The sequence below is a fragment of the Argiope bruennichi genome, chromosome X1, assembly GCF_947563725.1.
Source record: "Argiope bruennichi chromosome X1, qqArgBrue1.1, whole genome shotgun sequence".
NCBI classification, from domain to species: Eukaryota; Metazoa; Arthropoda; class Arachnida; order Araneae; family Araneidae; genus Argiope; species Argiope bruennichi.
Window position 1 is genome coordinate 131,093,948 of NC_079162.1, and position 14,701 is coordinate 131,108,648.

The 14,701-nt window shown below is 27.3% G+C and overlaps 1 protein-coding gene across 1 annotated transcript; it reads right to left on the reverse strand.

The window, feature by feature from the left end:
* Positions 1-288: 288 nt before the first annotated feature.
* On the reverse strand, positions 289-14,701 carry LOC129958214 (hexokinase-1-like). The gene is made up of 10 exons (XM_056070495.1): positions 14,550-14,701; positions 11,187-11,349; positions 10,513-10,652; positions 9,126-9,341; positions 8,775-8,874; positions 7,754-7,946; positions 6,518-6,673; positions 5,443-5,582; positions 4,576-4,712; positions 289-1,641 (listed from the first exon to the last, which is right to left on the reverse strand). Exons 1-10 carry the CDS (start codon positions 14,568-14,570, stop codon positions 1,561-1,563), a joined length of 1,347 nt encoding a protein of 448 aa, XP_055926470.1. The 5' UTR covers positions 14,571-14,701; the 3' UTR covers positions 289-1,560.

Below are 14,701 nucleotides of genomic sequence, written 5' to 3' on the forward strand. Positions count from 1 at the left end.
TATCTCGGTTCTGTCGCCGCATTATAAAAAGATTTTTACTTTTCTATGTAATCATTTCTTTTCGAACTTTCAGGGTCTGTATAATCTTAAAAAAATAAAAGAGCCAGAATAAGAACTACAAAGAACATTTGTAACCGACATACTTTTCTGATGAAGTTCACTGGAAGCTGTCATGACAATTTGTGCACATCAGATACAAATTTTCATCAATACCAATAGGGAGTAAAATAAACTTTAAAAAAAGCATAATCTAAAAAGAGAAGTAAAATAAAATCAAGAACATACAAGTTTTTGACATTCCAAACCTTTTATTGCATACACATAACAACATACTGCTCACATATCACAAATCAGATATTACAGAAAACTCTGCTTTCAATACTTCAACAATACTAATCTTTTCACAGTGACGTTTAAAATCTTAGCTATTAGATTTACAAAAAAATTAACACCTATTAAGTTGTTGAAATTTTTCAAGTTTTATTCTATAATTAATTCCAAATTTAATCTAGAAACTAATAATTTCAATGCAAAACAAAATACTGAGGAACAAACATGCTTGGTAATTTGAAGCTAAAATACACATCTTTTCATCAACACCATATCCAACTATTCAGATGCAACATTTAACAAGATGAAATTAATACACTGAAACATTTAAAAATTTCAGAAAAATTTCAAAGAGAAAACGAGCAAACATTTATTATTGCACATGTATAACATTTTGACAGAACTTTGAGAGAAACATTTATAACTTTTTAAGAGCAATTGAATTGGGGGGTGGGATTCACATTTAGCAACAACTTATAACTTAAACCAAAAGAGGAAATGAGAAACAAGAATAACAACTTGTCAGGAAATAAAAATTAAACTGTGAAACTTCATTAACAATTATCTATAAATAAATATATATATATATAGGTATTTGTTAATAAAAAAACTAATAAAATATCACAAAAAACTGGCTACTAGAATTAAAAAAACATTTTAGTAACAAAAATGTGCTAAAAATTGAGATTCTACAAAGAATAAAATTATCTATTCGCTAAAAAAGTTACAATATGTCTAAAACAGCACGGCCACAGTAATAAGTCTCATGCCAAACGTCATTACAGAGTAAAAATGAAATTAAAAAATACTGTTTCATATAAAGTTAACAATAAAAGGCATATTTTTAAATGCTTATCACATAAAAGCACCCGATACCGAATAAATGCAATGTTGACAGAATAAGTTATTTGATTTTAGAATAAACCCTTGAACAAATGACAGTTACACAATCTCACATGGATGGAATTAAAAAAAAAAAAAAATTCCGAGACTGCAATGCATATTTTGATGCACAAGTCACCAGTTATATATGCTGCTGCAAATACTTCTATAAAAAATATGCAGCATTAGAAACATCCAACTTATTTTAAAATAATATCACAATACGCTGACTTCTCCTTAAAGAGAAGCTTACAATGTTTGAAAGGAACCACTATTTTTTACAAATTCATAAAACATTTGGCATAAATTATATAAACTAGACTTTCAATATTTTCATTTAAACATAATTCATTTTGCACTTCTAACAGCAACTGCAGCTACTAATGCAGCTCCTCGTCCACTTCCATCTTCGGACAGCATAAGATCAAACTATAAAAAAAAATATATAAAAAATTACCAAAAATGCAATTTTAAACTATAGCCTAAATGCAAAAGTTAAAAACTAACTTCTTTTCGCTCTGAAAGAGTAATGAATGCAAAGAGCAATTAATAAAAAAAAAGGGGAGGAAGAACAGAAAATATCAAATTTACAACACACACTCGAATGCATAAATGAACACTGGTTCTTAAGCACACTGAAAAAAAAAGTATAATTTATATAAAAATGTTTCTCTGAGTTGAAAACAGGAATTCAAAGACGGGTTATTCCTTGTTAGAAATCACTCAACACTGCAAAATATTCTTTATAAATTTTGGATATTTTAACATACACAAGTTTATCGATGTAAGGTGATTCTTTGTTACTTTGATAAAATATTACGAAATGAGATGCGATACCATTAGTTACTTTTTCATATTACATTTGTAACAGTTATGTACAGTTGTGGAAATAAAATGTGCCCATCCAACTTTATTCTGAAGTCGCCATATATGGAAACTAAAAATACCATTTTAAAGGTAGTAATGTATACTAATAGAGGCTGTGCCTAAAATTTTTCCTATAGGAGATCATGTACATAGTTAAAATCATACAAATTTCGAAATTTCCTAAGGTAAAATCCCTTTTTGATGTCATAAATAGACCCCCCCCCATGGAAAAATTATCTAGAGTACAAACTTTGGTTCATATACTATGATTACATCGGGAGATATTTGACATCTTCTATAAAGAGGTAGTTTCTATATTTAGAGATGCAAGACTTAAGATATCCTCTGGAAGTAAGCAATAGTGTTTAATTTTTGTGACAATTTAAATACATCTATAAAGTTACAATCTGCATGTTAAAATTGATCGATACTTCATGCACGGTACAATATTTACCATGAAAACTTCTGCGAGAAGTATGGCTATTTTCAGGAAAAAACATTCAAGAGCATTGAAAGTTTTGTTTAAACTAAATCCAAGCCTGAATCCCCATTATGCTGAAAACACAAAAATGAAAAATTTTGGTGTACAAAAGGAAATGGTTAAAAGAAATAGTAATTTTACTGTTAAAAGTTCATATCTTATTGATTGAGAGAGAGAAAAACGATTTTTATTCTTTATTTCTGAGCTTCTTCATCAATATACACTATTCCTATCATCATTGCTAACTACTCATAAATAAGCAAATGTTAAACCACTTATTTTTTACAAGCATATAAAAAAATTTGTGCTTCACTCACTGATAAAAATGTAAATCAGTTTTCTTCCATGCTTTATAGACCAATTAGTGCTCTATAAAAATACTTTTTGATTGTGAAAGAGTTCATTATACGAAGACACATAGGATATATCTATGCATAGGATAAATGTGGAAAGCAGATCATAATTCTACAATTCCACATATTATTGTATACATCTTTAAATTCTATTATTGTAGCACTTTGTAAAGCTATTATTCATCATATTTTGCTGCTTCCGATATGAATAAAAATTGAAAAGCAAGTATAATTATAAGAATTATTATTCCAAAAGATGTCTTTAAGAAATAATAATCTTAATTGAAAAATTATACTTTTGATTAAACACAAAGTTAAGCTAATTAAACTGGCAATGAAAAAAAGTAACATTTATCAATCAAATATATTGCATTTCTATTACTAAAAAAATGAATGTGTGATCATTGGCTCTCTATAGGCAAGACTGTTTGATCTAGAGCTATCAAACTTGATACATATACACTTTAGGTTGAGAACGTTAACTTTGGAGAAATTATCTTGAAATTTTAATTAAAAATTAAGCAAAGTTAAGTTTTTCCAGTATAACTTCTGAAATTATTACAGCACAGAAATGATTTCTACGTCACCTTAAGATTAAAAGAATTTATCTTTTTAATGTTGCTAATTAAATATTTGAGCGTATTCTGAATTTGGGCAACTTTTTAAAAATAATTTGTCCAATTTTGAGCAATGAAATACATTGTTACTTTATTGTACAAACCGTTCTCATTGCTTAATCAAAGTCTGAGCCGCATACTTTTGTACTTTTGTTCCACTGGTGAAAGCTAAAGAAAGATTGAGTGTAAATTCGTACGATTTACATGAATAATAATAATAATAATAATAATAAAAGGAGTGTCAATACAGCAAAATTTAGATGATCGATAAACCATACATTTAAATTTTTAATAGCGATATGATGTCACAGGATTGATCACCATTAAAAATGCTAATGAAACAAATATGACAAACAAAATAGTTCGGCTTTAATATCGGATATTTGAGGGAATCAAGGAATGAAGTTATATCTAAACGATTTAATCGAAATTAAATATACCAATATCCTCGGCGAACTAGATGATCGATAAAGGCAACAATTAAGAGTAATAAATTCAATTAAAGGGATAGAAATCGTAATAATGCAGTTCAATGTAATTTGCCAAGATATAAAATATCATATTTTTAAATACGAATATATAAATAAGGTTTATTTTTCGCATTCGTTCTTTAATTCAAAAAAAAAAAAAAAAAAAAACTTTAAAAGCATGTTAAATTCTCTTTCAAATGATATTTCTTTCCAGACGGTACGATAAGCAATACCAGAATAAAACTGGGTGGCTGCTTTCCCCCCCTGTGACTGTACAAATGACAAAACAAGTTCTCTTTAATACAATATGAAATCATACCCCACATTTTACTTTCTGATTCTATACTTCCAAACTCTTTAAATAACATTCTTAACATTCAGATTCAGACCAAATATTAGTAATAAATACAAATAATTCGGCGGGGGGGGGGGCAGAATTTAAATTAAAGTAATAAGAACATTAAAACAATATAACATTTCATCAGAAATATTTACGCTTTTCTCAGCTTCAAGGGAGTTTAAACTTAATGCTTATTTGGCACACAATATCAGTTTTAGCAATCGTTTATACTTGCCTTATAATTAGGGTCGGTCAGTTCTTCAATCTTCTTCTCCATAAGCTCTTTAAAATGTGGATGATATCTGTATACAGATCCATCAACTCCAACAGTTGTGTAAGATCGCTTTATCTTATTCAGTATTGTTGCTACAGCTAAAATTAACAGATATAAACGATGTATTAATGAAAATATTTTCAATAAAAAGGACAAAATCAGTAATTTAGACTTATGAATCTCGGCACAATGCAACATGATTATTGGATATACAAATATACACTGGTCAGCTACTGAAACAAAATTCAATTGGTAGTTTTCTTAACCGGAAGTATGACAATATTCTATTAACTTTTGTGACTGGTTGTTGCATCTTATTTATGTTTGTGAGCTTGTTTTCGTCTCTGCTGTCTGCAAGGAATGCATCAGACTGAACTATATTGAAGAAGTTTTTGTTTTAATTGCCTGGTGTTGAAAAATTATACAATAAATCAACAATGTGCCACTAAGAAATTATTTTAGATCCAAGTGTTAATTGTTTGACCAATATTCTAACAACTTTTGGAAGTCTTAAGTTAATTGTTTTAAATATTGTATAACTAACAGATTAATAACTTTCATATAAAATGTTCTAGTTACTGATTAAAATTCTAGTTACTCAACAAATTATTATTAACCAAAAAGAATTCTTTAGTTTATGTAATACATTATAAAACTCTTAAATGACAAATTTTAAAACCTTAACCATTACTTTTATATCAAAAAATTATTTTAACATTCAAAGCAATTGATAAAAATAATAAAATTCAAAATACTGAGTTTATTTTTTTATTGATTTCATTTTTGCCGATACAGATGTTTATTTAAAATTAAGAAAAAATTACTTACCAGCTGAGACCAAATGTGCAGCTCGTGTAGAGACAGTAGCACATACAAGTTTTAAAATTTCACAGTCTTCTTGAGATGCATCAGTTATGCCCATTTTTTGTAAAACTGTCATTGTTTCATTCATTTTATGTTTTGGATCGCTATTAAATAAAAAATACAATATGTATCAACTATTTTTCTTTCTTAAAACAACAATGTTTGGATACCAAAACTAATACCGATCAACAATTTAACTAATTACAGCTAGCTGTTCAAAGAATACAATTTCATTTGAACAATTTTCATGCATAAATACCAAAACTCAAAATATCATTTCGCTAAAACAGAATTCCTAATTAATATATCTGTGGTTTAGTTTCTCATATCATATTTAATACAATTATTATATAACAGTGCATGAAAAATGATTCAAAATGTTAAGGTCTTAATTACATTAACCTCCCTAATACTGTTAGTACACGGAAAAACTGGATTCACTAGCCTTCTCCGATATGATTTGAAAAAAAAATAAAAAATAAATACTATAGTAAAAATGGTCCTTAACAATTAACCCTGAAAATCCAACATAACACTTGTTTAGATGAAACCATTATTATATACTTCAGGGATATTGAAGTATATAACAGGGATTCCTATTTCTATTAAGGTATTCTTATTTCCATTTAAGTACATTCTGAATCACTAGAATCCAGATTTCAAGTATATATCAAAAGATATTTGATACATCTAAGGAAACAACTTAGCATGTCTCAAATGGAACAATAATTTGTAATAACTGTGTACTTTCAATTAAAAAAAATAGTTACATAAATTATTGTGAACTAAGAAATTCCATATCAAGGGGGAGGGGGAATCCTGCTGCATAACACAGCAGAGCAGAGAAAACCGTAAAACTATAATGCATAAAAAAAAAAAAAAAAAGGTAGCAACAACATGAATTTTTAAAAACCAACAGCATTACTAACACTTAATTTTGGATGTAAAAAATACTACCAATTTCAAAAGAATTAGATTTCAGATTTTTTAAAAAATCCCTAATTTTCAAAGAAATATATTTTTCAGCAAAATAATTTACCTTTCAACATTGGATACATATTTTGTTTTAAATGCATAAGGAGTCTTGAATTTTTCTGAAAGCTTTCCTTTGAATAATATACCATCATCTGCAAGTTTTACCAAGACTCTTCGAACTATTTCACCCATGTACATTCCAGATATCATTTTTTCAAACCTAAATAGAAAAGAAATATTTGTAATAAAAAAAAATAATATTAATTTTCTTATGGCATCATATTTTTTAAAAATAAATTTTTATTCACTATTCATTTTATATCATAATAACAAATTATAAAATCGTAACTGAATGTCTATTTATATAAGCCTGCACAGGACAAAAAAACTAAAAAAAAAAAAAAAAATCAAGTTTTGGCATACGTTAGATTATTTTTCATTAGAATGTTGAAAATTTATTAAAAAACGCGGAAAAGCGACATTAAGAACAATAGTGACATCTATTATTTTCAGAAGGAAATTACCAAAGCAAACAGAATTCTAATTATTAAAAAAAAAAAATCAATATTTGGCAGCAATAAGCAAAATCAAACAATATGCCATATGAGCAGTTTTCACCCGTACATAGATTGCAACAATAATAATGACACATTTATAAGTAAATAATACATATACATAAATAGCTCATTGGTACGGATTTCAAAGACTGTCTTTGGGAAACAAGAAATTAAACATCCGAAAGTTAAAAACCTAATTTTGAAATGACACTAGTAGTAAATAGATAAAACTCCTAAGAAACACATTTTAGAGGGACAGGATAAGAACCGCTCAAATTTTTATTTGAATCCAAAGCAATTTGCAAAAATATTAACAATAATATTTGCATCAATAACAGTTTTTACACCCATTTATACAGTTTAGTTCTGTGGTAATGGGGTGACTGGTTGCAATTAAAAAAATACATTGTGAAATGATAAACTACATAATGATCCCAACATAGGTAAAAATGCAAGCGTAATTTTTTTAAATATTTTATTTAAATGCCAGTTAGCTACTCTCTTATAACAATAGAAGCAGAGAAATGAAGTTTTCGTTAATAGTTGGTGCTAACAGAATTTTTTTTTTAAACTTACAAATGTTAAAAGAGTTAATGGTTGATAAGAAGAAAGCCATAATTAGAAGAAAAATGATGAAATTAACCAATACAAAATTTCACGTTTGTTTCCCAAATAAAAATAAAACAGTAATTTATTAAATTTTAACCGTCTTAAATTTATGCAAGTAACTTTAATATACTTACAATTGCTTTCCTTTATTTAGAGACACTTCATCAATTTGATGATCAAATGATGTTCTCAAGAAATCTAAACAACGATTGTCACCAAATGCACCCCATTCAGTGTTAATTATGACTTGCTTAGGAGGATTATGATCACCAGTCCAAGTTTCAACATTCTCCAATCGCTCCATATAACAAGCATTTGTCCCAGTACCTTTCCAATTTAAAAAAAAAAAAAAAAAAAAAAAAAAAGATTTCAACAAAATTTATATTACAACTAGCTTTTTAACAAAATAAAGCAACTGCATTCACAGGTATCACATTTTTAATGAGAAATAATCTTCATTTCTAATAAAATTATTTCTCGGGTAGAAAAGTGCATATTAGTAACATAACTAGAATATAAATTTTCAAATCAAAATAAAATCTCCAACATCTTGATATATCCAGGATCCTTCCTGGTTAGCATTACGATACTTACAAACCTGCGAAACATGCCGTTTATTATTTAAATAATTCTCACAGTTAGGAACAAATTGAAAAAAAAAAAGAAAAAAATATCAATAACACACATGAGGTATTCATATCAAGATATTGCTTCAGGAATAACTAAAAAAAGTTATTCATAAGAAATAAAATAAGTGAAGATGGAAGCATTTCTCTCAAACATCAAAGTGAAATGATAACACTTTGCCATTTAATCTCAAGAACTGTCACTTGATGTATACTGACACATTTAAAAAGAGATTGTTAAGAAACAAAAATCAAAGATTAATGTAAACAACACTGGATGAAAAATAAAATGTATCTATAAGGTTGAAAAATCAAGCATTTCCGAAATTCCCGTTTTAAAATAACAGTAAAATGAGATTTTAATTTTGACGAAGAAAAATAGATCAGCAACAGTAATAAGGATTTTTTTTAATTGTCCTGAATTTTCTAATTTTATTATATCTTCTATCTTATTCAAGGAAGCATCAACTTATATTCTCATAATATTTAAATAATTTTATTTATTAAAAATAACAAATATTCAACATACCAACAATTAATCCAACTCTGCATTCCTTGTTTTTATGTGCACACGACATTAAAGTACCAGTGGTATCATTAACTATAGCAACAACATCAATATCAACATTCTGAAATAAATGAAAAAAAAACAAAAAAACTTAGGATTTCAAATATAACTTGCAAGATAAAATAAAAAATATTATTTGAAAACACAGAAATTACATCTATTTAGCATAAAGACTTTTCACTCAATTAGGTTACTTTAATGATATAACATGAAAAAGAACTATATAATAGATCCAGAAGCTAAACCTACACAAATTTTACACTGCACCCTAGGGGAAATTACTGTAATTAATGTAAATCAGATTTAGCTTACTTTTCTACGTTTAACTGCTGCTCGAAGTAACTGTACAACATCTTCACCTTGTACGCCAGAGCAGTTGAAGCCTTTAGTCCATCCAACAAGTAATGCACTGGTCAAACCTTTTTGTATACAAGGGAAGCTGAATGTGAATCCAAGAGGTAATGTTCGGTGGGTAAGACCAAGCTGTTCCAGATAATGGGATAAGCATTCTGCTATGTGATCAAACAGCTGAAAAAATAAAATGATTATTAGTATGCAGCTACACATATGGATTTTATTTTGGACACATAATTTATGCAAATATATAAAAATATTATTCTTGCAAATAAAATATTTTAACAAAGTTTTGATATTTTAACCAAAGTTACATACAAATATAAAATAAACAAAAGTGTTTAGGTAGAATACTTCAGTTTTATAAATATAAAACATGGATTTAATCAATTATTTCTATGATATTCAAGCAACAGAAAATCCTTCTTGGATTAAGAATACAAGGCAATTTCAGTTCGACAAGGAACACACCATAAGTAATAATGAAAAATTAAAATTAATCTCATCATTCACTTCAATCAGACTGATAAAATTTATATTGTCTACTAAAAAAAAAAAAAAATCACCATGAACATTTTTTATACTCTGGAAAAAAAAGTAGAAAGAATTTCATTCTGAACGGATATAATGCAAAATTCAGATTTAAGAAGCACTAAAAATTCATTTTAATGATGAAATTAAGAATTTGCTATAATGCCAAATAAAAGAATAATCACAGAAATGCTTTCTAATACTATTTATAGTAGATAAAGTTATCATACAAGTTTTAATGCAATCATTTATCAATCATAGAAACTAAAGACATAATACGCTAATGTACGTGACACAGAAATTGCTCTTATTACTTATTATTGTACTGCAACAGTCAAATATAAACAAACCATTGAATGAATTTTAGGTTGCTTCATTGAACGTTTTTAAAGCTGCACTGAATCTAAGGATAATCAAACAGAGCTGCAAAATAATATTAGAAATATTTATCATATCACCAAAAAATCTATTCAATCAGAAGAAATGAAGATACAAAATAACTCAAGAAACAGTCTTCAAAATAGAAAGATTAATCAAGCACAAAAATAGGCCTAACCATTTCCAGATAAATAATCGCCATGACTTGCCAATGGAAATCGACTTTCATATCTTTCAAAGCAATTATCTTCCAAAAAAGGTCTTAACTTAGTATTCAATTTTCTTTATCTATCCACATTAATCATTTAACAGCGTAAAAAGTCAGTAATTTTGGTGAACAGTTTTTTCACCCAAGGTAGCTAATGATAATTTAAAAAAATAACATCTGAAAACTCGAGCATTCTATAAATAGAACTATTAAAATTTTTCTACTTACTTGCTCACCAGAACCAAGCATTATTGATTGTGGTATTTCATAAATTTCATTCATCATATTGAATTGGTCTCCATCCAAATCAATAGACAGGACTCTAAAATTAGTTCCACCTAAATCCAGCGCAAGGAATTTTCCCTTTTCTGAAAATTAATGCAGCAATATTTTGTTTTTAATTCTGTAACTTTTAAAGACAATAAGGAAACAAAAGTTACTCGTAATTTTATCTACATCTTCAAACTTCAATTAAAGTTACTGTTAAATTATTTTCTATTTTTTGATCAATTAATTTGACTTTAAAATTATTACTTTTTTAAAATTCATTGTATATCAGCACCAACAGAGATAAAACAGTCAAGAATTTACCTCTGTCTAACTCATTATATTCAGAAAAAAATCCTGTATTTAGAGCTTGCAGGCATTTAAGCATTATAAATCAAATGGAATTATACATACTAAGATACTTCTAAAAAAAGGCATTTGATATTGAGTGTGAAATCAAGTAAAACGTTAAGAATTATTTCACAATTTCACATTACAGTTAAGACTGAAACAAACATTAAATAAATAAAAACATTTATGAATACAATGCTAAGTTTTAATTGTTACAACAACATGAAATTTTAATTACTTACAATACAGAAATAAACAAATTAAAGCAACAATTTTATACTTACCACTACCATCTGGCACATCTCTGACAAAGGTAGGGAACATCTTAACAGTTGCAGTTTGGTGCGTATTTGCACCTAAACCGTTATTAAATTCTTGCAATAAGAGAGCAGAAACTTTAAGAAGTGCATCATTAGATAGTATAAATTCTTTTAGCACAGCTTCAACCTATAATTTAAAATAGAAACTTTACATTAAAAAGTGCTTTTACTTCAAAATTGAAAAGTTAACATTCATACAACAAATTTTTTGTATAGTATACAATTTTAAAAAAAGTCAGAAAAAATTTAAACGGAAAACATGCATAATGAAACCATACAAGATAGAAAGACAAGCCATATTTAAATTAAAATGTTCTGAATAGAAGAAATCTAATAATGACTCATGCATAAATATGAAACTTCATAGGGTTTCAATGATTTGCACACACTGTTTTTGTTATTTGACTCGGAAGCAGACTTAGTCTCGACTATTTCAAATGATAATGGAAGGGAATTTAGATTATTTATCACATTCTTAATGTTAATTACATAACAAAGAATGCATATCCAACATATTTCTAAACCCGATGTTCAAAATATCAATTTTAAACAATACAGTACCATGTATAGTTATATATTCATTTCTAAAATACAACATTGCATTCATCAGATAATATTACAAAATGTTAATTTAATGTCAGCCTTCAATTACTTTAGAGCTCTAGTTAAAAATTATATCATCCATTAATCTTGCAAGAAAGCTAACCTACTTTACTAATGAAAAAGAAATATCCGATGTAAAAAGACTTTTGCACAGATTCAAGACACGAAATCCAACAACAAAACTAGCCTTTATTCCGAAATACGCTTTTTAATGACTTCTTTTATATAAGACTTTCAAATTCTTTTTCATTTTAACCCGATTTCCAAATTATTATTTTTTTAAGTGCTTTAATATACAACTGTGCAGTTTGTTTACTAATAAAAATGCATGCAAAAAGTAAATGAAAAATATAAATACAGTGAAACCAAAGAAAACACCTAAGGAATAACATGATAAAAACACACAATAGAAATATTTTGCACAATAGAAATTCAACGCAAACAAATCATGTGCTTCACAATAAATTGTAACATTTATTTAAAAATGTTTGGTTTCAACAAGCAAAAAAGCCTTCTAACTAAAATACTATTAAGATCAAAATATTCACAGAAGGTATTGTAAAGAATGCTACATACTCGGCCCTTCCATTTTCATATATTTCAAACAAAAACAATTTATTAAAATCTACTCACTTATGCTATATTCATATAAATCGATTAATGAATCAAATGACAACATATATTTCTTCAAAATAATAAGAACTATTTCATAGGAAAATGAGTCAGAAGCTAGTATGCACATTTTTACTTTTTGAAAGCATTTTCTTGATTCATCAACTATGATATGCAGAACCAAAGCCAAGATTAGCATATATGAATGAATGAAAATTGAAATGTATCCAATCGCATCTCAAACTTTTACAGCAAAATATTAATATTAAAACAGACTATATTGAAATATCACACTTAATTTGCCATTTTCAATTATTAAAAGATGAATTTTATCAAGTTTTGAAAGCAATGAGCATCTCTTAATATTTAAAAATGAATTTTTAATAACCAAAAATTTTTGCCCAGCAATTTCCAAAAATGCAGCTGAGGAATTAGCACACATTAAATTTGCAGTTTTTACAATGGAACTGCAGTAAAAACGTTTGAAATGTGATGAAAGTTCAAGGACAGCATTGCAGCTAAAACAGGATTTTTTAAAATTTTTTTTTTGCCACATGTTGTTTATAGATAGCAGGAAATAGGGGGTATGAAATTGATAAATTATTCCCTTTAATAAATAAGCAATGATTAATCAAACTGCAGAAGATTTGGAGCATCATGATCATTGTATAATAGTTAAACATATTAAGATGATTCTTCATTAATGCACGAAAAAAAAATTTATGGTCAGCTTTTGAAGAAAGTCGAGATTCAATAGAAAAATAGGCAAGAATTGAACAAAGGTCTTCCAATGATAAATTTATATCCAACATACAAGGTCATCTAAAATGAAAATAAACTTCTTTTTCATTTCAGCAGATTTCTCCTCAAGTGTTATACAACACTATCACTAATACACCTTAAACATCCTTTACTGAACTTCAAGCTATTTTTAAAATAGAACATCTTGTAACTCCAAACATTCACACCATATAAGCAAGAAAATATTGGATTCATAAATAATTCAACATGCACTATGTTCATGTAAACAACTGATTTAATTTCAAAGTTCAAAATGTGCTATGTATCTGTAGCCACTCCTATCGTGAATTGTTATGCAGTTTTTAAGACATTAAATAAAACAATAATTATAAAACAAAATACAGTAATGTATTAAATTACACATAAAATAATAAGCCTTTTAAGACCTTTCCCGAAACAAATGTAATCAAATTTATAAACAAAATATCAATTCATTAAATACAGAATAAGTAAGAGCCTGATTATTTAAAATAAACTGTTTGTATTATGACAATGCATGTATGCACAGATTCAAATATATCAACTTTTGAAAACAGAAGAACTAATACTTAAAAACAAAAGTATTAATACTTATGTTTTTGATATCTGAAAAGTAATAAAAGAAAACAGAAATGTTGGTACTTCTGCTTTCATATATTTGAAAGACAGAAAAAAAAGTCCTAGTACTCAAATACAAGAATCGCTGCTCTTTAAAAACAAAATAAATCAGAAATTTTTTTAAAAAAAAATGTAGAAAAACATACGAAATAATTTGATTTATGAATGATAATCAGGACAGCAAAAATTAAAAACATAAACAAATTCATGAAAGACAGGTAAAGTGAGATTCAACTACCCGCAGCATGTAAACAAACTGAAGCTCGATATCGTTTTTACTGCTCTCTCTACTAACACTTTACGAAGTAAAATTAAGACCTGTATTCATAACCAAGGAATAAATTAGACTAGAGTAAATACATATAAAAAAATGGAACAGATTTTGAAGCATATTGAAAAAGCCTCCGAATAAATGCACGTTACTTCTAAATATGTAGGTGCAAAAAAGCAATAATTTCTCATATTAAATCAGTGAAAATAATAGAACCGGTTAAACATTTTTTTCTTAGATCTGTATACTAAACATCGGAAAGTTAACCAACAATATTAAGTTTCCCGAATATTAGGAAATGCTAATTCATTTTTCGCACAGAGAACTGTAAATGTTCATATTTTATGAAACATTCACCTGTCATTTCATCATACACGATGAAAGTAATGAAATTCATGTAAAATGTCAGAAATAACGGAATCGAAAATTTAAACAGTAGTTACCTTTTTCCGATTCTCAGCCATACTTTGAAAATTTATATTTGCTTTCCAACTTTGGACAAGTTGAAGGACAAACGTCCACGCACTGAAAGGAAATAACAAACTACCCGAACGTCCTTTAAAACAAGATTTCGGCTAACAGTGGGTAGCAGAAG